A 27171-nucleotide genomic window follows, 5' to 3' on the forward strand; every position below is an offset into this window, starting at 1 on the left:
AGGAAGCCTGGTCTGTCTTGTCTCTGAGCCTTTTCCTATTGCCCCTAACTCTTCCCCTCAGTTCCCCTCATCTTTTATATTTCACCAAACAAGATTCCCTTTGAGAAGTCTTTCCAGCCTCTTTCAGGCCATTCGGTGCTGTGGTCTCTTAGCATCACACACTTCCTCTCTGACATCTTATAAAAACAGTAGCCATCTCGCTACTGTCATAAAATGAACTGAGAACAACCACAGCTAAAACAAAGTCTACACTGTCCTGTAGGCACTGTGAATTCTGTTCTTGGATCAAATTGGACCATCCAAAGCCTACATACATATACCATGTGAATTTAATCTCATGGAAAATCCAGTTCCTCAAGATAGATTTTAACATCACCTACCTGGCCCTTACTGAAGTCTTTTGTGGATGAAATTGGCCAGTGTACTTCAAATAAGAAATAAAAATATAGATAGGGTGTGTTGCATGTATTTAAAATGCTACAGGATCAATTTCTCTGAGAACTCAGTGTAGAGAAAGCTTGAATTCCCTATAGGGACTGGCAGGCTACTTCTTTTATGATAATGAGAAATGTATAATGTTCCCCTTTTGGCCCCTTCTGATGCCAAGAAGCTCAGAATGAAATTTGAACATCAATCAATAAACATACTGACACTTATGAATGAAAAAATTGATTCTCCTTTTCTTAAGCTCAAGCTTCCTACTTTAATTACATTTTATTTCATTGTTTCACTGCTGTTTGTTCTATTTTATTTCTGATCATTCTAATCTATTCTCAAAGTCTTTTGTCTCAATGTATACGTATCTTATTGTGAAACTATTGAAATTGGTTGAGGAAAACATTATAAATAAATACATAAGATAATGTTTATGATCTTTTTTTTTTTCTCACGAATGTATATTTTAAAAAGAGGAGGATGAAAGTCACCATTAAGAGAATGAAAAGGAAACTCACTGACAGGGAAACTATACTTGCAATACATGTATTTGACAATTGCTTTATATCATTTAGAATAAAATATGAAGAATAAGAATCATTACAAATAAATACACCCAATCAAGCCAAGAGAAAAGGAGGCAAAAGTCTAGAAAGGCACTTCACAAAAGACAACCAAATGGCCAATAAATAAATTAAAAAGTCTTAAACTCAATTAGTCAGAATAAAAATGAATATTAAATCCACAATGAGATAACATTATTCACCCACTAGAATACCTAAAATGCAAAATAAAGAAAAAAGTAGTTATCGATGATATTATAGAGCAAATGGAACTCTTATTCAGAGCTGGCAGGAGTTTAAATTTGAAAAATCAATTCCGAAAATGGTTTTTATATAGTTGCTAAAGCAAACATATGCAAACCCTAGGACCCAGCAACCTGGACATTCTTACACATGTTCTCCAAAAATAGGTACTAGAAAGAAGAATAGAGCTGGAGGTATTATGCTCTCTAACTTCAGACTATACTACAAAGCTACAGTAATCAAAACAGTATGATACTGGCAAAAACAAACAAACAAACAAACAAAAACAGACACATAGATACATGGAAAAGAATAGAGAGCCCAGAATTAAACCCATGCACTTATGGTAGTTTAATCTATCACAAAGAAGGCAAGATACACAGTGGAGAAAAGACAGTCTCTTCAATAAGTGGTGCTGGGAAAACTGGACAGTTACATGTAAAAAAATAAAATTAGAACATTTTCTTGCACCACATACAAAAATAAATTTTAGATGGTTTAAAGACCTAAATGTAAGACCAGAAACCATAAAACTCCTAGAAGAAAATACAGGCAGTATGCTGTTTGACATAGATTTAGCATTTTTTTTTTTTTTAGCAAATTTACCCAATTCAAAAAATGGGCAAAAGAACTGAATAGACATTTTTCTGAAGAAGACATACATACAAATGGCCAAAGGCACATGAAAAGATGCTCAACATTGTTAATCATCAGAGAAATGCAAATCAAAACAATGAGATATCACCTCACACCTGTCAGAATGGTTATCATCAGAAAGACCGTAAATAACAAATGCTGGCAAGGATGAGGAGAAAAGGAACCCTTGTATGCTGTTGGTGAGAATGTAAATTGGTGCAGCCACTGTGGAAAACGGTACAGAGGTTCATCAAAAAACTGAAAATAGAACTACCATATGATCCAGCAATTACACCCTGGGTATATACTGGAAGAAAATGAAAACACTAATCCAAAAAGATACATGTATCCCAATGTTCATAGCAGCATTATTTACAATTGCTGAGATATGGAAGCAAACTAAGTGTCCATCAACAGATGGATGGATAAAAAAGATGTGGTACATATATACAATAGACTACTACTCAGCCATAAAAAAGAATGAAATTTTGCCACTTGCAACAACATGGATGGACCAGGAGAGTATTATGCTTAGTGAAATAATTCAGACAGAGAAAGACAAATACTGCCTGTTATCACATGGAATATTGTCTGTTATACATGGAATCTAAGAAATAAAACAAACTAGTGAATATAACAAAAAACAAACTGACTCACAGATATAGAGAACAAATTAGTTGCTACCAGTGGGGAGAGGGAAGGGGAGAATGAGCAAAGTAGGCGTAGGGGATTAAGAGGCACAAGCTACTATGTATAAAATAAATAAACTACAAGGACATAGTCCTTGGCACAGGGAATGGACACTGGCACAGGGTATTTAGCCAATATTTTACGAAAACTATAAATGAAGTATAATCTTTAAAAATTGTGAATCACTATGTTGTACATCTGAAACTTATATAATATTGTACATCAACTATACCTCAGTTAAAAAAAAAATACTAGAATTTTCCTAGTAGCACTATTTGTAAGTCTTAACCTAGAAGTCACATAAATACTCATCAACACAGGAATGGATCAATAAATTATGTTATATTCCCACGTGAAAATAGTAGAAAGAAAGGATCTATGATCATATGCAGTAATGTGGGTGAATTTCACAATGGTGATCCCAGAAGTCAGACATAAAACAACTACATACTCTATGATTCCATGAATATAAGCAGAAATCTGTTGACAGAAGTTGGGATAAGGTCAGCTTGGGATGTATCTGGGCAGTGACTAGAAAGGTCCTGAAGGGGTTCTGTGGTGTTGGTAAGGTTTCTTGATCTGGGTCTGGCTACACCAGTGTGTTTGGTTTAATATTTATCAAGTGATATGTGTACATTTTCCACTTGCATGTTATGCATCTACCAAAGTCTAAAAAAAGTGATCGAGAGGATTGTTCTCAGTTAGAAAAATCTAGTAATATAGCATACATTCTTTGCTCTGCCATTTAATAGGTGACCCACAACAACAAAAAATTAAATTGTCTGAGATTTATATGCTAAATGGAAAAAAAAAAAAGTCTGCCCTGACTCCTCATAGGATTGCTTAGAAAGAGAAATGGAATAGAGATGACAAGCCCTATCACATATTAAAGCATACACAAAGCCACTATCATTAATATACATATAGCACTGACAGAGCATTCAAATTAAATAGGCAGATTTTTTTTATAATCCAGTTTAACTATATGTGAAAGGTAATGTAACAACTTCTGACCAATTTGGAAAAAATATAATAAAATTTATACCTCACTTCTTAAACCAAAATGAATTAAGATGAAGTAAAGCTTTAAAATAAAACATTGAAATTATAAGAGGACTAGCGAAAAAAAGGTTAAAATTTTCCCCGTAATATTAAATAGGAGAGAGCTTTACTAAGCCAAGCCACTTAAACATTTTACAATGGGCATGTATAACTTTAATAAGAAGCTAATTAAAAATGGCATAAAACATTTGTAAATTATTCTCATTCCTATATTTTATACTTATTTAACATCATTAGCATTTCCTTGAAGTTGCTAATTTGAAGATGACTGCTAATTATAGTATAAAACATGGTCATTCATTAATTCATTTGACAAAAAAAAATAGCTCCTACTGTGTGCCAGGAACTTTTCTAGAGCTGGAGATGCAGCAGTGAGTGAAACAGTAATAATTCCCTGCCCTCGAGGAGCTTACTCTGCAGTGGAAGAAGACATAAGATAAACTAGATTAATATTAGAGAGTGATCAGTGTCTATGGAAAAATACAACAAAGCGAAAGAAGATGGGTGTGCTGAAACAGGGATGGAGGGGGTTATTAAGAGGTTGACATTTTAAATAGTCGGAGAGGCCTCACTAAAAAGTTAGTTTATTGAACAAATATTTGAAGGATCAAGAGATGGTGATATGTAGGGGGAAATATATTTCAGGCAGAGGGAACAGGAAGGGCAGAGGTACTGAGGCAGCTGTGTAACTGGTAATATTCAAGAAACTGCAAGGAAACTATTGTGGATGGAACAGAACAAGGGAGGGAGGAAGTACTAAGTTATACATATAAAGAAGAAATGGCAGATCGATTACATAGTGCCTTATAGGAGCTTAAAAACTTCAGCTTTACACTAAGATGAGCCACCTGAGGATCTGAAGTGAGCAATGTCATCATCTGGCTGTTTTAAAGGGAACTTCTGGGTTCCTCAATTGGAGGAGGGTGGTTTAAAAAAAACAAACAAACTAAAGACAGATAACAGTTATAACAACAGGAGGAAAAAAGATGAGATAACAGAAAAGTGTAGAATTGCTTTTCTTCATTCATCAAATATTTATTGAGTACATTGTTAAGTGCTGTTAGGATGAAAAAAATGACTTGGACACAGATTCTGCCCTCACAGGGAATTTACTCGAGGAGGTAAAACATGGGTAGACATAACTCTAATATGTGGTAGAAAACAATGAACAAAAGTAAGTTTCCATCTTGGTTGAGAACGAGAATTAGGGGAGTCACCTTGAAGCAGCTGGCCTTTCAGCTGGCTGCAAAAATATAAGCTCCTTGATGGCATGCATTTAGCCTCTTCCTTACTGCTAGATTTCCAGCACCTAAAAGAGTGTATGGCACAGTCAGTGATCATTTGTTACCTAATGACTGAAGGGATTTATGTTTGAAGATATGTAGGGAGAAGGGCATTGAAGCAAAGGGAACAACACAAGCAAAATCAAAGCAATGAAGAGTTATAGTTTAATTTGGTGGAAACAAATGAGAATAGTGGGAGATGAAATTAAATCCACAGAATAGGGTTAGATCACAGAAGGCCTTGCTGGTCTTGTGGAGGTACCATGATTTCTTGCTATAAGGACCAATGATCTCCAAAAGCTTTCAGCAATAAGAGAACTTTGTACTGGAAGGATAAGTGTAATAGTACTGATAGTTGATTGAGGCAATCAACTGATTGGTGAGTGGAGTCTAGAGACCAGTTTAGATGATACTGCAAAAACCTAGACAAAAGGTAATGAGGGTCTCAATGAGGTTATTGTCACTTGGTCCCTTCGTCATTAGCACTTCCACTGTCCTAAGTAGGTATTTGTAAGCCTTACCATAGATGTGCATTTATTTGTACTGTAATTATTTTACTTGTCCCTCTTCTTTTCTTTTCTAGCAATATTTAACTCTCACGGTGGACACGTCGAATAAACCCCAAATTTCTGTTCTTCCTTTTGTTACAGTAATGAAATGCCTCAAGTTTTAGCTGGACACAGAGCTACCTGTCAGAGACTACATTTCCCAGCCTCTCCTGTAAGTGGTTGTCGCCATAAGCCTAGGTTTGGCAATGGATTTGAGCAAAAGTGATGAGTGCAGCTTCTGGAACATGCTGCTTGCTCTCCATTTCTTCCTACCTCTTCTTGCAGGTTGCTCCTTACTCATTTTTCTCTCCTCTTGCATGAAGTAGGTGTTGGAGATTATGCTCTTTTGGAACTATATAACTCTTAGCCCTTTTCCTGAAGGAACAGGTATGGGGGCCTAGAGTTGCTGCAAGGGTCAGTCTTTCATAGGCTTTTGCAAAAAGGGAAAATATAGGCCTATGACTAAACTCTGGCCAGTGGGATGTGAATGAAAGTGGGGTGCTGTGTCTGGGTCATGCTCATAAAAGGAAGCACTCTGTTTCTTATTTCCTCCATCCTGAGAGTAGGGATTTGACCCTGGTGATGGTGAGCTCACCTGGACTCAGGGCATCATCCTGCAGGATGCAAAACAAGAATATACAAGGCTCCTAAGTCCCTGGACCTATCTCATGGGGAAGTAGTGCCCAGTCTCCATGAATTGCCTACAAACTTGGACTCTGAGAGAACTTCCATCTTACTTAAACTATTGTTATTTGGTCACTGTTACAGCAGCCAAATCAATATCTTAATATATCATTTATAAATACTGACCATTGCTCCTATGTGTTGAATGAATTAGTAAGTATAAAAGTTTCTATATAAGTAAAGTAATATTAAGAATTATTTCTCCCATTCCCATAAACTTTGAGCATAAAACATCTATAGTCTACTGAAAAGGAAAGATGTAGTATAAAGCTTCAGTTGAATTCAGCATCTCATTCATCATAACCTCGGGCCCATATCCTAACTTGCTTTACAAGGTAGGTTAGCACAGAAAGCAACTACCATCTGTTGAGAAGAAGCCAGTACAACACTGGGTTACTGGTTTCTGGTTATAGGTTCTATCAGACCACAAACAAAGCCTTTAAAGGGAAAATAAACTAGGAAATCTTCAAATTCTGCATCTCCTATCATTCTTTTGAGTCAAACATTATAATAATATGAATTTGATTATTATTCTCTGATTGCAGGACTTTTGTCATTGCTTGTTTCTATACAGAATGCAACAACAATTTCACAGAGGTAAAGTAAAGGAACTACTTACAGTTGAAGAACACTTGACATCGGGATTTAAAAAAAAAACTAGCTACTTACATTTATCATTATTTTGTAAATAATTTTGCATTCACATACATAGATTATGACTGTTTAAGGATTTCGGCTTGCACAGCCCACCTCATCATATCTGTCTATGATCAAGCTTGTATACTTATATTACTAAAGCACCCTCAGTGAAACATTGGGAGTCTCCATATACCTCCTTAGGATATAGTTCTACAAGTCTTTTGGGGAAGTACACTGGAATGGTGACTTATTTAATTAGCGAGTGTTGGAAAGAGGAACTGATGGCAAGCCCTAACGCTAGAAAAGTGGTTTGAGGGTTGGCTTTTGGAACAAGGAGTTGCAATTAAGAAAAGCTGGACAATCCCACTACTGGGCAAATACCCTGAGAAAACCATAATTCAGAAAGAGTCATGTACCACAATGTTCATTGCAGCTCTATTTACAATAGCCAGGACATGGAAGCACCCTAAGTGTCCATCGACAGATGAATGGATGAAGAAGATGTGGCACAGGTATACAATGGAATATTACTCAGCCATAAAAAGAAACGAAATTGAGTTATTTGCAGTGAGGTGGATGGACCTAGAGACTGTCATACAGAGTGACGTCAGAAAGAGAAAAACAAATACCGTATGGTAACACATATATATGGAATCTACAAAAAACCAAAAAACAAAAAATGGTTCTGAAGAACCTAGGGGTGGGACAGGAATAAAGACACAGATGTAGAGAATGGACTTGAGGACACGGGGAGGGGGAAGGGTAAGCTGGAACGAAGTGAGATAGTGGCATGTACATATATACACTACCAAATGTAAAATAGATAGCTAGTGAGAAGCAGCCGCATAGCACAGGGAGATCAGCTCGGTGCTTTGTGACCACCTAGAGGGGTGGGATATGGAGGATGGGAAGGAGATGCAAGAGGGAGGAGATATGGGGATACATGAATATGTATAGCTGATTCACTTTGTTATAAAGCAGAAACTAACACACCATTGTAAAGCAATTATACCTCAATAAAGATGTTAAAAAATAAAAAAGAAAAGAAAAGCTGGAGATTGCCATTTTATTTTCTGAATAGAAATAAACCTTAAGGACTTCCTGGTGGCGCAGTGGTTGAGAATCTGCCTGCCAATGCAGGGGACACGGGCTCGAGCCCTGGTCTGGGAAGATCCCACGTGCCGCGGAGCAGCTGGGCCCGTGAGCCACAATTACTGAGCCTGCGCGTCTGGAGCCTGTGCTCCGCAACAAGAGAGGCCGTGATAATGAGAGGCCCGCGCACCACGATGAAGAGTGGCCCCTGCTCGCTGCAACTAGAGAAAGCCCTCGCACAGAAACGAAGACCCAACACAGCCATAAATAAATAAATAAATACTTCAAAAAAAAAAAAGGAAAGTCTATTAATTAAAAAAAAAAAAAAAAGAAATAAACCTTAAGAAAGAGGGGTGTTTTGACTATGTAATGCTGAAAAGTCTATCCTGTCGAGGGCAGAGATGTTGAAATGTTAATATTGGATATGAAAAGGAAGGGTTTTATTTCCTGTACCACTGTAGTTAGTTTGTATAAACAGTCTCTCTCTTTTATCAAGACTTGACCATTGTTGTTAGTGGTGGTTTTCCTTGGGAGTTTTAAGGACTGAGACTTTGTTTTGCTGATCCCAAATCCCCAGAAGTATGCTGAGCAAGTTCTCAGATTTAAAAAAACAAACAAAAAACAATCAAAAAAACTATTGTTGACTGAATGAATGAATGGATGGATGAATAATGTTTGCATCTAACAATTATGATTTCCACTAAATGAAGTGAAAGAATGACTCATCCTCTTTTGAGGATCCCAAAGGAGACATAAATATTACACTAAGGGATTTTCCTTAAGTATATGGAAACAAAAAGATAATTTATCTCAAGTAAGTTGTTTATAATGAAGCCTGCTTCATAATCAATTTTTTTGTTTGAGTCTTATAAGCATATTTGTTACATTTTTCAATACTGAAATACTTGATTTTCCAGAATTATGACTTTAGGTGAAAAGCTATGTTTTTTAAAAAGAAAACGTGATTATAAATATAGGTTTAGAAAAAAAAAGAATCTGACCAATTTTTCACGTCTTTGAAGAAATATAACATTGAAAAATATCACTAAAATTATAATCATATATACTGTTTAGAAGAAAAAAAGAAATAATTAGCTTTAATGTTATGGTATTCTGTGTTGCTGATAAATTAGTCATATTGACTCCCATGACCACCTATTCACATGAAATACATGCAAAAGGACTGCAGTTACAACAAGCAGAAAGTTTTAGTCTATTTCTAAGAATTTTAACTATTGCGATTCAACTGACACACATTCTGACAACCAGAATTTCATTTTGTGTAGCAACATGGGAATCTGGCCTCAGGGTCTAAAGGTGATCTGTTTCATTCATGTATTTTAAGGAATAAGGTATTAGGTTTGCAACATTTATGTAAAACAAATAATGACACTGGAAAGCAATGCTCTTCATTTAACATAATGAGTTGCTCTACAATAAGTCAGATCCTCCCAGAGTGTAAATTACACAAATTTGAAAGCTGCATTTATTATTGAATATCTCATTCCCAGACAGGTGCTTACTCAGTAGTAAAACCTGGTGTAGCATACCAAATTAAAAGTTTTTTTTTTTTAAACTATCATGCACGTACCCAAACCATTTGTGTGCAGTTTAAAACTTTTCCTCCTAATCATATTGAGAATAATTGATTTTTACTACCACAAAACAGTAGAAATGAAATATGAATTGTATTAATAGGCAGAGATACTTGAACAGAAGCTTGGATTGTTTAATAGTTTAAAATATCTATCTGGAAATAGACTTCTTACTAAGTTGCCTTTTAGTACTCTAACATGCCATTTTGTGAGAGTGTTGTTAGAAGAAATGCTAGGATATTCTAAAAATTTCTAGGTTGATTGATGAAATTTCTTACTGTTAATTAATGAGTTTACGTTCCCAGCTGTACATCATCAGCACATGTTAAATTTTGCAAGAGAGTTCATGATTTCTAAGAACTCTCCTTCTATAAGGCCTTTTGCTGAGTGAGATAGTTTAGGAATCAATAAGTAAAGGAGATCTTTCTTCTTTGTGTAAATAGCTTAAGAGTAAATTTAGGTGGTCTAGAAACCGTGAGTTATTAGGAAGGTGCTTAGAAACGGGCACAGTACATCAGCTGCCCGAGATCCCTTCTAGCAGCCTAGCCTGGACCTCCACACTCTGTTGGGCACCGTCTGTTACTGGCCGAGCAATTGCCGTTTTTGGCAAAGACCACCCTAGATATGGGCTCAGAATCCATCCTAGGGCTAGCCATCCTCTACAACCTGGTGTCCCCTGATTCGGAGCGAGTGCATTCAATTCAGGAAGATCACTTACGACTGAGTTTTTCATCATGGCTTTGACTGTGAAGCCCTCAGAAACCAGGGAGTGAGGCTGGTGCACCGGGAGCGGCAGCTTGGTCCTCTTCGGCAGCTTGTCTGGGCATTTGTTTAAGCTCAGGGTCTCTTTTTCTGCCACCATCTTCCTAGAAAATGTCTTGTTCTCATAAAACGTGTAGTAAAAGAATCAGTGAGTTTTACGGATGGAGAAGGAGGTCGGGAAAAAATGTGAAAAGGCGCGTTACTGGTAGAATTTCACGCCCTCGTAGCGCTCAAGTTGATCCAGATGTGTGGCAGCTCCCAGGTGAAGGGAGTTGAGGGGAGGAGAAGGGCGGGAAGAGGGCAGGGCCGAGGCTAGAGCCGCAACAAGCTTCCAGAGGTAACCCTCCGGGTTGCTAAGTGACACGTCAACACTGCGGCCGAACGACCCTGCCTCCCGGTGACGGACGTTTCCTAGGCCTCAGGCCGAAAGGGCGGCGGGCGCCGGGCCGCGGGCGGCGGCGGCGACCGACCTGAGGAGAGACTATGCATTAAAACTACGACTCCCAGAAGGCCTCGGGCTAAGCCCCCTTTGCGCATGCGCGCCCCCACAGGAGGGCGCGGGGGAAAGGTTTCCTGGACGATTTAACCCGGGAGTGCCGCTCGTGTGAGGCGCAGGCGGGCGCCGGCGTGCGTGTAGGCCGCTGCTCGCCCGGCAGCCTCCAACTGCCCAGTGGCCATGATAGGTACGTGGGTACCTGACAGGTACAGCCTCTCTGCGCCGCCCCGCGCCCAGCTGTTGCGCCGCGCCGGGCCTCGGCTGACAGGGACGCCGGGGTGCCGCCCGTGTCCGCTGCCCGTGGCAGGGTGTCAGTGTCCGCGCCGTCCTCAGCCCGCGCCGCCGGCTCCCCGGTGCCCGCCGTGGCCCTGGAGAATAAGTGTGTGTGTGTCCTAAGCCCCCACCCGGCCCTCGTTTGACGGGCTTCCCCCTGGAGACAACTTCGCGAGGGACCTTGGCGTGCGCCTCGGCGCTGCCCGAGGCGAAGGCTGCGTCCCGCGGTCCGTCAGCGAGCGCACCGCCCGCCGAACCTCGAGGGCCGTGGGAAGGCCCCGCCTTCCGCCCCGGTTTCCGTCCCTCAGAGCGCTTGGGAGGCTGTCTTCCCGCTTAGGACAGGTTGGGACCCACTCTCCGGAGAACTCTTTAAGGGAAACGCTCGCGAAGCGCGAAGCTCTAATGGACGGTGCCTAGGGACGATGGTTGAGGTCAAAACAAATTCCTGCAGATGGATTTAAACTTCTTGCTCCCTTGGGTTTTGTCTTCTAAATCCCTAGAGGTCTGAGATGAAAGAATAATTGAGTCAGTGATAGCAAGGATGAAAACTTTCGCCTAGTGAACTAACGATTCATTATGCAAAAAACAAAACAAAACAGAAAAACAAACAAAAAAACACTTATTTTATACACAGAAGGCCCTAGGTGCATTTATGTGAATAAAGCTTTGGAAGTGGCTGTTAGAGTTGCTTATAAACACTATAATATGTAAGATTAGAAGAGTTCCTGTCTTCCAGGATTAAGCCAAAAGTTATTTTAAGGGTTATCTCTGAAAATTAATGGAAACGTACAGTGTGATTACAAAACATTGCTGTTTGGGGAGTTTATTATGACAGATTTCCTGTAGATTATGTATTGGTTTGGTGAGTTTATTTGGGGATTATTCTTGAATGGGCACCACTTACGAAACGCAAGTACATCTGAAGTTACATGTCGTCTATCCAAGAAGATAGAAGGTGATTTTTAAAAATATGTAAGTTTGTATGCACTGATAAACATCTTACATCTTTTATTTATTAAACGAATGTTAAAGTGTAAAACGTTCTATCCGTCACTAGGAGAATCATGCCAGCTAACTGACACTGTGTTTGCAACAATGATAAAACCTAAGGATGTTGTTCAATTTTTCTTACCTTTCTAGCATGGTATGATTGTTGGTGAAGCTATATACAGGCAAGAATTTAAGATCTGAAAATCATCACTTAATTCTAAATTGTTATCTAATAGACGATTATATAGATAACTTTGTTAGAATGAACTATGTTTAGGCAGTTTAGTTTGTTTGGGATTTAGGGACACAGGAAGGAAGCGTATTATCTTTAGATTTGATGAGTAGACATTTATTAATAACTGGTAGTGACGTGGAGAATGTAAGGTGGATTTTTAAAAGTGTTCTTTCTCATACTCCGGCTATTGTTTGACACAGTGCAAATAAGTGTATTACAACATAAATAAATCCATGCTCCCTCCCAAGAAAAGTACCTTACTTGTTAAAACCATGTGGACAATGTACAATAAATTACACAGCTAGTCAACTACTTGCATTGCCTAATTCGGTCAATGGGTACATTTTAATAAAAATCTTAATTGCCAATTTTGGAGTTGGTTCAGTTGAATAATGCCAAAGGTAAGTGAAAGTGGGAGCAATTGAAGGAAAGTCTTGGAGTGATGTTTCCCGTTTCTGACTAAACTTTGGAGCCAGGAAAGGCCTTATTTATAGTCTATATCCAGTGATATACTGGAGATTAAAATATACATTAATATATATCTGGGGATTATTTTATTTTTGTTAAAGACATGTGTGCTGCTCAGAACTTGCCTCTTTTGTGCCTGTGCTGTCTTTAATTTGCTACACATTCTTTAATGCTAATAGTACTCTTCTACTTTATTTAAATCTCAACTCACTTTTAAGGAAAAACAAAAATTGCATTTCTTGGTAGAACAGGAGTAAGGGGGATTGACTGTTGCCTCACTACCAATAAAATTACCTTTCTTTGCTTTCTCAAAATTCAGGATTCTTTCTTGGCACAGAGACTGTTTCAAAAGTACTTACATTTTCCAGTTAGATTATGATTAATATGTTAAATGCCCTGCCTCAGCTAAAGAAATATAATTTAAGTGGGTGAAAAATTATGACGTTTTGAGAAATATGGAGAGAACTTTAAGATAATATAAAGCATAATAAAAAAAACTTAAGAGAATTCAACTTAGAAAAATGTAATTTTTGGTACCTCTCTTAAAATTATATTTCACCCTTTTTTAAGATTACCATTTTTGTGTGTTTAAAATTGAATTTTAATAGTAATATTTGTGGTATATTCTATATGTATGTTGTATAGAACTGGATTTAGGTATTTAAGTAGTATCAGATGTTAAAGTGCATGGATATATATATATATAACCATGTTGCCAATTTTGAAATTCAAACTCAATGTCTTAAAAATGATTTTTGAGTGATTTAAAAAATAATTAGAACATAATCTCTTCTGTATCTTGTTTAACTTAACATCTCTTAGAAGACTTACAAATCTTCATGTACAGATCCACCCTACAGTAATTCCTGTCTAGTATTTAGTGGATATACATAACTTATGCAGGTACTCTCCAGTAAATGAGCATACAGTAGGTTTACAGACAGTTGCTATCATCAGGAAGGTTTGTGTCCATATCATTTTATTTGCATATGTAAGCCTATATGTAAAGTAAAAATATTATTACAGTTTCTAAGTGGATTTTCTAGCTAAAGGGTTTGTAGACTTTGAATTTTGCTAGGTATTCCCAAATTGTTTAAAATAAATCACCCTGTTTTACATTTCTGTCTGCCATAACAAGGTAGCAAAGAGCTGTCCTACTCCTCTGAGCTGAAAAATTACAAAAAGACATCCTCCCCAGAACTGACCCAGCATTCAACAGCAAAGCACCTACTGGGTTTCCCCTCTCTCTCCAAAGACTTACTGCCTTCGAACAGTGCACAAGGTGTACAACTGTCCTTAATGGCCCTGCCCCCATCCAACAGTGTTTATAAGAGTGTCCACGTTCCCCCTGTGTACCATAAAATATTTTTATTTTTGTCCTTCTGATAGATGAAAAACAGTATATTTTAATTTTTTTAAATGAATCTTATGAAGAAAAAGCCTTCACTTCTCATTTTATAATGCTTTATTTTCAAGAAAGCAGATTCAATAATTGAGTATCTACTGTGTTCCCAGTACTGTTCCAGGTGCCAGGGATACATGAGTTAAAAAAAACAAAAAACAGAAAAAAACACCCCGCCATCATGAATGTACAGTCTAACTGTACTGTTTGCCCACAAATCTGCATATTTGTTTTAAAGCTTGTATGCAGTGAATTTTAAAGTCTCAGAATTTATATTTTAGTTAAATATACTGTCTACTGCTACTTGCTCTGCCATTTCAGTAATTTTAGATGAGAAGTGACCCTGCATCTAAGTACCCAAGGTAGGCTCTGAAAGCTGTTTATGATGAGGTACAGTTGTGTCACAAAAGAAGTTCTAAGTTTTTGCATAGATTTCATGTAATTATGTACAGTTCTTCTTTGGGTCCAAAGGCTCTAGAATGATGACTCTGTGCCCTTTTCAACTTTGGAACTATTTGTAAGGATTTTTTTGAAGTCTACGTTTTTTGAAACCTCATGGCTTCATTGCTTGAAAATGATACAATGAAAGTACTTTGTATTAAGATATGCAAATCCATTTCTACCTCCAAAGCTTCTTTGAAAAATTCAGGAAAAAAAGTTCTTACTTGGTAATGTTTCATATTCATGAAAGCAGTTTCAATGCAGAATACTTTATTCTGTTAGCTTTTAGTTTTTTGATCAATGGAAATTATTTCTTACCTGCTGTTTCTTCAGCCTTTAATTGTGGCTCAGTGCTTATATAGTGTTTCTGTTTTAATTTGCATTTAATGAGCTCATTTTAAATGCTTCTTTGTAGTAATCTGAATGGTTTCTTTCTTAAATTTTTTAATATTAAAGAAAGAGATTTATGTTGCAGCTCACCTTCCTGGCTTATTTACTTATATGCTTGGTGATATATTGAGACCATCTAGGACATTTGTATTTTTAAGAGTGTTGATGGGTTCTTGATGATTTCTCCAGTTGACTCTTACTGTAAGACTTGAATAGGGTTCCCCATAAAGCATAATTTTAGAGCCCTTAACATCAGAAGAGAGAAGGATCTCTGTGTACAGCACATAGCAACCTTCCCCATCCCTTAAACCCCCACCCCTATCAAATTAGGGGAAAAAAGTGGTGATTAGGGAACTAATATTGGTGTTCCAATTGAAACATGTTCGTTATTTATCCATGTAATTGATGAATGCACCAGTTATTCCTACTATTAAATTTTTTTTGAACTTTCAGTGAATAAATAATATTACCTGAGATGAAGCCCTTTGCAGTTACATCGTCATTTTTAAGCTTATTCAGAGTAGATCCATTTTCCAGAACATGGAAAGATAGGAATTAGACACCTGAAATTCACTCGGTATTAACATGGAGAAATGGGACTGAGGTTTGTAATGTGTGTGTTTCTGAGGTGAACCTTTGGTTTTAGCATCTACCTGTACTCTCCCTTTTTCCTTCCCTCATTTTCTTCTTCCCCACACTCTGCTTTTGTCAGAAGCTGGACTTTTAATGTTTCATTCCTTAGCTCACAGAAGCAGCTGCTTTCTGACTAATTAAAGAGGTGAGCTCTTTCCTTGCTTGCCTCTGGGGTTTCCACAGGGCTTGCTTGGTTATACAAGTGTTCCTGAGGGTCATGACTGGAATTGTGTGACTAAACAGACCAGGACCACCATGGCTCCTCCCATAGACATTCTCTTGACAGGGAGTTGTCTGCAGTAAAACTACTCGTAGGCCCAGCAAATGCATTTTGTTTTGAGGGGAATCTGGTCCTGATTACATTTTTTCCCTTGAGCCAGAGTTTTGGGGATTGAGGAAGCTTGGACTGGCTTGAGGATAGGGCAGGATTTAGGCTTACTTATCTGGAGAAATAAAAGACTTAAGAATAATAATTCATGCTCTAGGTCTTCTCTCTACCTGTGAATTATGGCTTGAAGTCCTTTCCAGCTCCCTGGTGACTCCTCAGGGAGTAAGAGGTACAGATTTAAGCACAACTGGGGCAGCATTGCCTGAGTCGCTGCTTATCCGGGATGCTGATCACAAGCAGATGTGGACTGCACAAGTCGGTTGGCATCCGCTAAGTCTGGATATATGTGTGACAATATCTAAAGATGTTTTTAAATGAAGATGGCTGAATTCATAGTGTTGGATGGGAATTGTGTGTGTTTCACTGTGCAGTCAGTTTGGACATAGTTATATGATATAAACAGAAAGTGATATATAGTGGAGGTCTGATATTTGCTTCCTACTGTTGTTCATTGAGGAACTGGTGACATGCCCAGTCAGTGGTAGGTAAGGGAATTTCTTCCTTTATTATGGTCCTCTCTGGAGTTTTCTTCTTTTTTTATTGCCTCTGTGTGTGTATGTATGTGTGTGTGTGTTTGTATGTTTCTTACTACATGCACATTTTCTTATCAAATGTATTGAATTTTTTTCTCCATCAGTTTGATTTCAAGAAAGTCATCAAATTATCTTATTCATAGTTTATGTTGCTAGAGTTTCACACGGGGTCTGTATCCTCGCCTTTATATCCTGGCAACTGGGTACTGTGCAGTACTGCAGCACGTTTTATAACTCTTTTTTGGGGGGGGGAGCGGTGAGGGAAGCTCTAGAATTATTTGTATTTGGGGTTTAACATCTAAAGAACTTCTCTGTTGAGTCCAGTTATGGTTGTCACAATTATTCGTATATAAATTTATTAAACATTTCTTCTGGCTCCTGTACTCAATTTAATCATATTATGCCCAGTAGAATGCAAGTAATGCAGGTAAAGTTAGAGAAGGGTGGAAATGCCATTTGAGGTCTGGTTTCTGGGGTGACATGATTTTTTTTTTTTTGTCCTCAACAAATGTTGACAACAGGATGATTAACATTAATGACCTAAGATTGATAAATATGTGTGAATTCTTTAATAGTTAAGAAAGATTTTTTTTAAATTAATATAAGAACTTTCTTACCATAAATGAGAACTAGTTAGCTTTGTTTTTTAACATCTTTATTGGAGTATAATTGCTTTACAATGGTGTGTTAGTTTCTGCTTTATAACAAAGTGAACCAGCTATACATATACATATATACCCATATCTCCTCCCTCTTGCGTCTCCCTCCCACCCTCCCTATCCCACCACTCTAGGTGGTCACAAAGCACCAAGCTGATCTCCCTGTGCTATGCGGCTGCTTTCCACTAGCTATCTATTTTACATTTGGTAGTGTATATATGTCCATGCCACTCTCTCACTTCATCCCAGCTTACCCTTCCCCATCCCTGTGTCCTCAAGTGCATTCTCTACGTCTGTGTCTTTATTCCTGTCCTGCCCCTAGGTTCTTCAGAATCTTTTTTTTTTTTTTTTTTTTAGATTCCATGTATATGTGTTAGCATACGGTATTTGTTCTTCTCTTTCTGACTTACTTCACTCTGTATGACAGACTCTATGTCCATCCACCTCACTACAAATAACTCAATTTTGTTTCCTTCTATGGCTGAGTAGTATTCCATTGTATATATGTGCCACATCTTCTTTATCCATTCATCTGTTGATGGACACTTAGGTTGCTTCCATGTCCTGGCTATTGTAAATAGAGCTGCAATGAACATTGTGGTACATGATTCTCTTTGAATTATGGTTTACTCAGGGTATATGCCCAGTAGTGGGATTGCTGGGTCATATGGTAGTTATAGTTTTAGTTTTTTAAGGAACCTCCCTACTGTTCTCCATAGTGGCTGTATCACTTTACATTCCCACCAGCAGTGCAAGAGGGTTCCCTTTCCTCCACACCCTGTCTAGCATTTATTGTTTGTAGATTTTTTATGATGGCCATTCTGACTGGTGTGAGGTGATACCTCATCGTAGTTTTGATTTGCATTTCTCTAATGATTAGTGATGTTGAGCATCCTTTCATGTGTTTGTTGGCAATCTGTATATCATCTTTGGAGAACTGTCTATTTAGGTCTTCTGCCCATTTCTGGATTGGGTTGTTTGTTTTTTTGATATTGAGCTGCATGAGCTGCTTCTATATTTTGGAGATTAATCCTTGGTCAATTGCTTCATTTGCAAATATTTTCTCCCATTCTGAGGGTTGTCTTTTCATACTGTTTATGGTTTCCTTTGCTATGCAAAAGCATTTAAGTTTCATTAGGTCCCATTTGTTTATTTTTGTTTTTATTTCCGTTTCTCTAGGAGATGGGTCAAAAAGGATCTTGCTGTGATTTATGTCATAGAGTGTTCTGCCTATGTTTTCCTCTAAGAGTTGGTTAGTGTCTGGCCTTACATTTAGGTCTTTAATCCATTTTGAGTTTATTTTTGTGTATGGTGTTAGGGAGTATTCTAATTTCATTCTTTTACATGTAGCTGTCCAGTTTTCCCAGCACCAGTTATTTAGGAGGCTGTCTTTTCTCCATTGTATATTCTTGCCTCCTTTATCAAAGATAAGGTGACCATATGTGCGTGGGTTTATCTCTGGGCTTTCTATCCTGTTGCATTGATCTGTATTTCTGTTTTTGTGCCAGTACCATACTATCTTGATTACTGTAGCTTTGTAGTATAATCTGAAGTCAGGGAGCCTGATTCGTCCAGCTCCGTTTTTCTTTCTCAAGATTGCTTTGGCTATTCGCAGTCTTTTCTGTTTCCATACAAATTGGGAAATTTTTTGTTCTAGTTCTGTGAAAAATGCCATTGGTACTTTGATAGGGATTACATTGAATCTGTAGATTGCTTTGGGAAGTAAAGTCATTTTCACAATGTTGATTCTTCCAATCCAAGAACACGGTAGATCTCTCCATCTGTTTGTATCATTGTTAATTTCTTTCATCAGTGTCTTATAGTTTTCTGCATACAGGTCTTTTGTCTCCTTAGGTAGGTTTATTCCTAGGCATTTTATTCTTTTTGTTGAAATGGTAAATGAGAGTGGTTCCTTAATTTCTCTTTCAGATTTTTCATCATTAGTGTATAGGAATGCAAGTGATTTCTGTGCATTAATTTTGTATCCTTCAACTTTACCAAATTCATTGATTAGCTCTAGTAGTTTTCTGGTAGCATCTTTAGGATTCTCTATGTATAGTATCATGTCATCTGCAGACTGTGGCAGCTTTGCTTCTTCTTTTCCGATTTGGATTCCTTTTATTTCTTTTTCCTGTCTGATTGCTGGTGCTAAAACTTCCAAAACTGTGTTGCATAATAGTGGTGAGAGTGGGCATCCGTTTCTTTTTCCTGATTTTAGAGGAAATGGTTTCAGTTTTTCACCATTGAGAACAATGTTGGCTGTGGGTTTGTCATATATGCCCTTTATTATGTTGAGGTAAGTTCCCTCTGTGCCTACTTTCTGGAGGGTTTTTATCATAAATGGGTGTTGAATTTTGTCGAAAGTTTTTTCTGCATCTATTGAGATGATCATATGGTTTTTTTTCAATTTGTTAATATGGTTTATCACATTGATTGATTTGCATATATTGAAGAATCCTTGCATTCCTGGGATAAACCCCACTTTATCATGGTGTATGATGCATGTAATATGCTGTTGGATTCTGTTTGCTAGTATTTTGTTGAGGATTTTTTCATCTATGTTCATCAGTGATATTGGTTTGTAGTTTTCTTTTTTTGTCTGGTTTTTATATCAGGGTGATGGTGGCCTTGTAGAATGAGTTTGGGAGTGTTCCTCCCTCTGCTATATTTTGGAAGAGTTTGAGAAGGTTAGGTGTTAGCTTTTCTCTAAATGTTTGATAGAATTCGCGTGTGTAGCCACTTGGTCCTGGGCTTTTGTTTGTTGGAAGGTTTTTAATCACAGTTTCAATTTCAGTGCTTATGATTGGTCTGTTTATATTTTCCATTTCTTCCTGGTTCAGTCTTGGAAGGTTATACCTTTCTAAGAATTTGTCCATTTCTTCCAGGTTGTCCATTTTATTGGCATATAGTTGCTTGTAGTAATCTCTCATGATCCTTTGTATTTCTGCAGTGTCAGTTGATACTTCTCCTTTTTCATTTCTAATTCTATTGATGTGAGTCTTCTCCCTTTTTTTCTTGATGAGTCTGGCTAATGGTTGATCAATTTTGTTTATCTTCTCAAAGAACCAGCTTTTAGTTTTATTGATCTTTGGTATTGGTTACTTCATTTCTTTTTCATTTATTTCTGATCTGATCTTTATGATTTCTTTCCTTCTGCTAACTTTGGGGTTTTTTTGTTCTTCTTTCTCTAATTGCTTTAGGTGTAAGGTTAGGTTGTTTATTTGAGATGTTTCTTGTTTCTTGAGTTAGGATTGTATTGCTATAAACTTCATTTTGCATGATATGTCCATTGGTGAAAGTGGGGTGTTTAAGTCCCCTACTATGATTGTGTTACTGTTGATTTCCCCTTTTATGGCTGTTAGCATTTGCCTTATGTATTGAGGTGCTCCTATGCTGGGTGCATAAATATTTACAATTGTTATATCTTCTTCTTGGATTGATCCCTTGATTATTTTGTAGTGTCCTTCTTTGTCTCTTATAGTAGTCTTTTTTTTAAAGTCTATTTTGTCTGATATGAGAATTGCTACTCTAGCTTTCTTTTGATTTCCATTTGCATGGAATATCTTTTTCCATCCCCTCACTCTCAGTCTGTATGTGTCCCTAGGTCTGAAGTGGGTCTCTTGTAGACAGCATATGTACAGGTCTTGTTTTTGTATCCATTCAGCCAGTCTATGTCTTTTGGTTGGAGCATTTAATCCATTTACATTTAAGATAGTTATCAATATGTATGTTCCTATTATCATTTTCTTAATTGTTTTGGGTTTGTTATTGTAGGTCTTTTCCTTCTCTTGTGTTTCCTGCCTAGAGAAGTTCCTTTAGTATTTGTTGTAGAGATGGTTTGGTGGTGCTGAATTCTCTCAGCTTTTGCTTGTCTGTAAAGGTTTTAATTTCTTTGTCGAATCTGAATCAGATTCTTGCTGGGTCGAGTAATCTTGGTTATAGGTTTTTCCCTTTCATCACTTTAAATATGTCCTGCCACTCCCTTCTGGCTTGCAGAGTTTCTTCTGAAAGATCAGCTGTTAACCTTATGGAGAGTCCCTTGTATGTTATTTGTTGTTTTTCCCTTGCTGCTTTTAATATTTTTTCTTTGTATTTAATTTTTGATGGTTTGATTAATATGTGTCTTGGCGTGTTCCTTCTTTGATTTATCCTGTATGCGACTCTATGCTTCCTGGACTTGATTAACTATTTCCTTTCCCATATATAGGGAAGCTTTCAACTGTAATCTCTTCAAATATTTTCTCAGTCCCTTTCTTTTCCTCTTCTTCTTCTGGGACCCTATAATTCGAATGTTGGTGTGTTTAATGTTGTCCCAGAGGTCTCTGAGGCTGTCCTCAATTGTTTTCATTCTTTTTTCTTTCTACTGCTCTGCAGTAGTTATTTCCACTATTTTATCTTCCAGGTCACTTATCCATTCTTCTGCCTCAGTTATTCTGCTATTGATTCCTTCTAGAGAATTTTTCATTTCATTTATATTGTTGTTCATCATTGTTTGTTTGCTCTTTAGTTCTTCTAGGTGCTGTTAAACGTTTCTTGTATTTTCTCATTCTATTTCCCAGATTTTGGATCATCTTTACTATTATTACTCTGAATTCTTTTTCAGGTAGACTTCCTATTTTCTCTTCATTTGTTTGGTCTGGTGGGTTTTTACCTTGCTCCTTCATCTGCTGTGTGTTTCTCTGTCTTCTCATTTTTCTTAACTTACTGTGTTTGGGGTCTCTTTCTCGCAGGCTGCAGGTTCGTAGTTTCTGTTGTTTTTCGTGTCTGCCCCCAGTGGCTAAGGTTGATTCAGTTGGTTGTGTAGGCTTCCTGGTGGAGGGGACTAGTGCCTGTGTTCTGGTGGATGAGGCTAGATCTGCTCTCTCTGGTGGGCAGGACCGTGTCTGGTGGTGTGTTTTGGGGTGTCTGTGACCTTATTATGATTTTAGGCAGCCTCCCTGCTAATGGGTGGGGTTGTGTTCCTGTCTTGCTAGTTGTTTGGCATAGAGTGTCCAGCACTGTAGCTTGCTGGTCATTGAATGGAGCTGGGTCTTCGCGTTGAGGTGGAGATCTCTGGGAGAGCTTTCTCTGTTTGATATTATGTGGAGCCAGGAGGTCTCTGGTGAATTAATCTCCTGAACTCAGCTCTCCCACCTCAGAGGCACAGGCCTGACACCTGGCTGGAGCACCAAGACCCTGTCAGCCACACGGCTCTAGGCCCCGGCTCCAATGTTCAGAGTCTGATCTGCCAGGCACTGCCTTGAGGGTTCCACGCCCTGCGCTCTGGCTGCTTCTGGTCTCTCACTACGTAGCTTTAAGTGCTATTTATATATGTAAAAATATTGGGAAGTATACCTCAAAATTTTTATCTTTGGGTTGTGGGATTTTTTTTACTGTGGTTTTTCTGGGTTTTTTCTGATCTTCAGCATTAAGCATGTAGTATTTTGGAAATACAAAAAATGCAATAGTGTTATAATCCTAGACTTAAGGATAGGATGAATGTATCACTGGTTGGTACATATGTAGAACTGATTATACTTTTGTGACAAAAGTATAGTAGTACTTTTGTAGTAATTTCATGTTCTTGTAATAAAAGTAGTGTTTTCAGAAAAACAAATATTAGTACCATAATTTCACTTTTCATTTTTTACAATAGCATTACACACTGTCAAGGCATGGTAATACAATCACTGTATTAGCTTCCTGTTTGTGCTATAACAAGTTAGCATAAGTTTGGTGGCTTAAAACAACACAAATGTATTCTCTTACAGTTCTGGAGGCCACAAGTTCCAAAATGAGTTTTAAGGGGCCAAAATCCAGGTGTTAGCAGGACTAGTTCCTTCTGGAAGCTTCAGTGGAGAATCCTCTTCCATTTCTACAGGGTGCTGGCTCCTTGGCTCCTGGCTGCCTCACTCCAGTCTCTGTTTCTGTGGTCATATTGCCTTCTCTTTTACTGTAGTCAAATCTCCCTTTGCCGACCTCTTATAAGAACACTTGTGATTACATTTAGGGGCCACCAAGATAACCTCCCATCTCAAGACCCTTAATTTAATTGTATCTGCAAGGTCCTTTTGCCATATAAGGTCACATTTACAGGTTTGAGTTAGGTTATGGACATTTTGAGGTGGTCTTTTCAGCCTACCACAGTCACCATTAAGGCCTTCACCATTTGAAATCTGGTGTTAAAGTGTCTTATTATGAAGTAAGGTGATGGATACAGGACATCGAATTGACAGTTATATAACTTGATTTTTCCTTTTTTGAAGTCATTTAATGACAATGCAATAATGTTACACATGAGGAATCTAGTATTGTGTGTGAGTGTGTGTGTGTGTGTGTGTGTGTGTGTGTGTATGTGTGTGGACTAGTTGATAAAGCTGGCCAAGGACATAACTCACTTTTCAAGGTAGTTTTCCCAGGTGGCAAAAGAACATGTGGCCACACTCCAGGACTAAAATGGTGAATTACAGCTGGGTAATTTGCTGTACCATGTTGCTCATTTGTATCCTGTAGAGCAGGGGAAGCTTTGTTATGCTTTTGAGAGAAATATGACTTCACGCAACAACACGTGATCAGGCAAAGCAGGAGCAAATAACCATTTTATGTACGTTTTGATTTCTGTTTTGCCAGTTCACGAATATTAGACACCTAATGCTCCAGTGGAATAGTTTAACATTGTCCTGCCCTTTGTAAATAATCACTAATCTGGCTTGGTTAGAAATACACAGCTGAGATGTTTTAAATAAATTCTAGTAAAGTTATGAAGGACAAAAAAGAATCAACCTTAATTTGCTTCATTTTTTAAAAGATGTCAGTATAGAATTTGTTTTCATGAGGCAGTTTTAGCTGAAATATTTGGAAAATATTCCATTATGCATTGTTAGTACAGTTATGAGAAACTCTAAAGGAAGTATGGAATACATTTTTTTAAATAGATGCAAAATTTGATTTGTAAGAAAAGAAAAAGTTCATTTTTATTGGAAAAAAGAAGAAAATAAATGTTAACTTCAATAAACATTTATTGAGACCCTAAGTTATGACCTGAGATACCACTGAGTCTCCAAAACTAAATGTGGAAGTCACAGTTTCGTAAAGATGCTGTGTACACCTGCAAAGCAATGATCAGCAGTAACAGAAGCTATAATGGAAGCATGCATTTTTTTGTGATAAAGCTGGGGAACTTCCAGAACAGAGGTGGTATTTGAGCTGGACCTTCAGGGCTGAGTGATCTCCCGAGTGCAAACAGTAAGGCATGGGGGTTTGGAAGCAGACTCTATGGAGGAGTAGTGCTCCTTGGGAGGAGGAGTAGTTGACAGGGATACAGCATAAGAAGCGTGGAGTAGGAAGTGAGGAGCAACCTGGGTGAGGAGGGTCAGGGCCTGCTGGAGAATTCGAGTTTTGTTCTGTAAGTAATGAGGAACCACTTGGTCTTAATGCGAAGAATGGGCATGCTTAAATTTCTTTTTAGAATGATAGCTTGGGCAGCAGGGCCATGTTAAATGTCACTCATTTACTTTTGGCTAACAGAAATTATGACAATACTAATCTCGTCTATCCCAATTTAATAAAGAGTAGCATTCTGCAACAAATGGACACTGTGTTGAACTGTAAGGCCCATTTGGGCAGAGAAAGCAAACTTTAAAGCTTGCAGTGGTTAGTGTCAGGTGAATATAACTTTGTGAATTAGGCCTCCCCTGAGGGAGTAGGAAGTAGCAGGACTTGTGGCTGAAAGTGAGAAGTGAATTCCAATTAAAAATAAATAAATAAAATTGGCATCAGCCAAATTAAATGCTGTGAGTCCAGTGTACTGATTCCTACTTAGGATCTTTAGGTGGTTAGGACAATTAGCTATGCTTTGATATAATCAAAATAAACAAATCCGTCAAAAGATTTGTAACTTCAGATTATTTGATGGAATCATTTTCCTGTTAAATTTGAAGACCTAATCTCATTCCATTTTAATGTTGTATGTTTACTTACCTGCCTCATTCTTGAGGGAAGGAGTATGTTTGTACTTAATAAATAATTGTTGAATGAATGAAAGTATGAGTCAAAGGAGAAAAAGACATTGTCTTGTCTCTTGTTTTGTCTTCTCCAATCTCCCTTCCTGTTTCTGAGGCTGAAGTACCTAATTAAATAATCCAGTCTCTACTGACATTTGCCTTGGGGATGGGGCCTTATTTCATTTATCTCTGTGGCCCCCAAACCCAGCATAATCCCAGTTAGTGCTGAAATAGATGAAAGCATTAATAAATAGGGGTAGTAACATATGCTTTGATTTTGGTAAATAGTAAGTGTATTAAAATGTTTCATATTCTGAGAAGATGATTCATTAATTTTAGGAGAGAGATTTTAGTCTGTCACATTTTTCTGTGCAAAAATTTGGAGCTTGCACAGGATGATGACTGGTTTTTTTTCTTTTTTTCCCTCGTCCTTTACTGTTGTTTCTCTTTATTGCTTCTCTAATGCTTTCCCTTAGAGGGAAGCCATTACATTATTTTAATTCTGGAATGAGCTGGGATTTTAAAGTGGTTACTCTACACAGGATGTTTAGAGTATATATTACATGGATGCATTGTCCCTTGTCCAACCTTTAGCTTTTAGCTTTATAACAAATATATTTTTGCATTATTGGGGTCTGTATTTACTTGTTTCCCTAATGCAGCTTTTCTCCATGGAATACTCTCAGTAGAAACATATGCTCAAAGCTTCAAAGTAATTACAATATCACTAAAAGCTTCATAATCACGTTACTGAAACTAAACGTTAAAATATTTGATTTTCCTTTATCCAATCATTACAATTTAATTTTAGGCTACTGCATGATTGATTGAGGAAACCTGGCAGGCCAAAGTCAAAGAGTGTTTATAATGCCTAAAGCCTTGTACAGAAAACTTCAAGGCAATTTAATTTGGATAGGAATTCATTTTAATTATTCTGAGAGATTTTTTAATAGGAAAAATGGATTTGTTTTCATGCTCTTTGTGTTTGACTGACTCTTGATGTCATCTGTACAGTCCCCTGCCTGGAGTATTCACTCACCTCCTCCTCAGCCCTGCTAGATAGACCCTGGATGATACAAAAGTCCTAGTTCTAAAACAAAGACCTGCAGCTGGATTGTTTTTCATAATTATTCTAAAGATGTTCTTTCATGTTATTTATAAGATAGGTTTAAATTTTAACCTTTTTTAAAGAAAAAGGTGGGTAGTATTGAAATATTTGTATCTGTTTACAGTAAGCAAGCAAACTCCAGCAGTGGCTTTGCATCAGGCATTTATTCTGCCTCCACTTAATTAAATAACAGGATGCCAGCAGCATCACTTATCCATGAAGATACAGAACTTTATGAATAAACATATCTACCTTTTCCTCATGGCTCACAGTGGGGGCGGAGAAATGGTCATCCATCAAACTCATGTCTGTGGTTGTTCTCAAAAGCCATTTATTTTTAATTTTAATGAATTATGGAGACAAGTGAATATGAAGTTACTTTCTGAAGTAATGTGAATTTTCCTAATTTTAAGCCCAGTTTTTTAAATTATATACATTGTAGAGCTGTAAATCTAGAATATTTACTGATCATATTTGATACTTACTCAGCCAGAAGTCTAGACATTAAACTACTTTTATAATTCTGCTTCTAAATTGTTATTTCATCCTCCTTCTCAAGTTGTTCCTTTGCTTTTAATAGAAAGTAATAGATAATGGACAAATCTTTGCACTTAATCATACACAAAGCACCTGGTGACATTTGAATCTTTTTTTTACATTTCTGAAGTTGAACTTTGAACCTTATATACTTTGCTTGTGTAGGATTTTTGACAATGGAAAATAAATAAAATATTTCTCAACTTTTTGTTCCCTGAATCTTGCATACTTTCCCTGCCTCCATGAGGGTAGACTTATTGTTTATTGATTGATTGATAGATTGATGGTACTTTGGAAAATCAGGCTTGAAATTAAAAAAAATATATTGTTTATGGCTAGTAGCACTCCTAAATCACTTCCTTCCCCATCCAGGCCATATCCCAAATCACCCTTCCCCCTAAACT

At 37.5% G+C, this 27171-nt stretch overlaps 2 protein-coding genes across 19 annotated transcripts in view; one reads left to right on the forward strand and one right to left on the reverse strand.

Annotated features, from left to right (window-relative positions):
* Nucleotides 1–10680, reverse strand: part of PACRG (parkin coregulated) — a 510323-nt gene extending 499643 nt beyond the window's left edge. Inside the window, exon 1 of one of the 2 annotated variants that reach the window (XM_082475670.1) lies at nt 10189–10676. In XM_082475670.1, the coding sequence (XP_082331796.1) occupies nt 10189–10332 (144 nt within the window). In that variant the 5' untranslated portion in view covers nt 10333–10676. Of the gene's footprint in view, nt 1–10188 lie in introns of both variants that reach the window. The other variant, XM_082475671.1, reaches the window with a different exon arrangement.
* A 93-nt stretch (nt 10681–10773) lies between these two features.
* PRKN (parkin RBR E3 ubiquitin protein ligase) overlaps nt 10774–27171 on the forward strand; it is a 1297158-nt gene continuing 1280760 nt past the window's right edge. For 7 of the 17 annotated variants that reach the window (XM_082475576.1, XM_082475587.1, XM_082475585.1 and 4 more), the window contains exon 1: nt 10784–10915. Coding sequence is in view for 1 of the 17 variants with exons in the window: in XM_082475577.1 (XP_082331703.1) it covers nt 10909–10915 (7 nt within the window). In the remaining 16 variants the exon portion in view is untranslated. Of the gene's footprint in view, nt 10916–27171 lie in introns of all 17 variants that reach the window. The other 10 variants (XM_082475588.1, XM_082475589.1, XM_082475579.1 and 7 more) reach the window with 4 other exon arrangements.

The sequence above is a fragment of the Balaenoptera physalus genome, assembly GCF_965194825.1.
Source record: "Balaenoptera physalus genome assembly, chromosome: 9".
Classification (NCBI taxonomy): domain Eukaryota; kingdom Metazoa; phylum Chordata; class Mammalia; order Artiodactyla; family Balaenopteridae; genus Balaenoptera; species Balaenoptera physalus.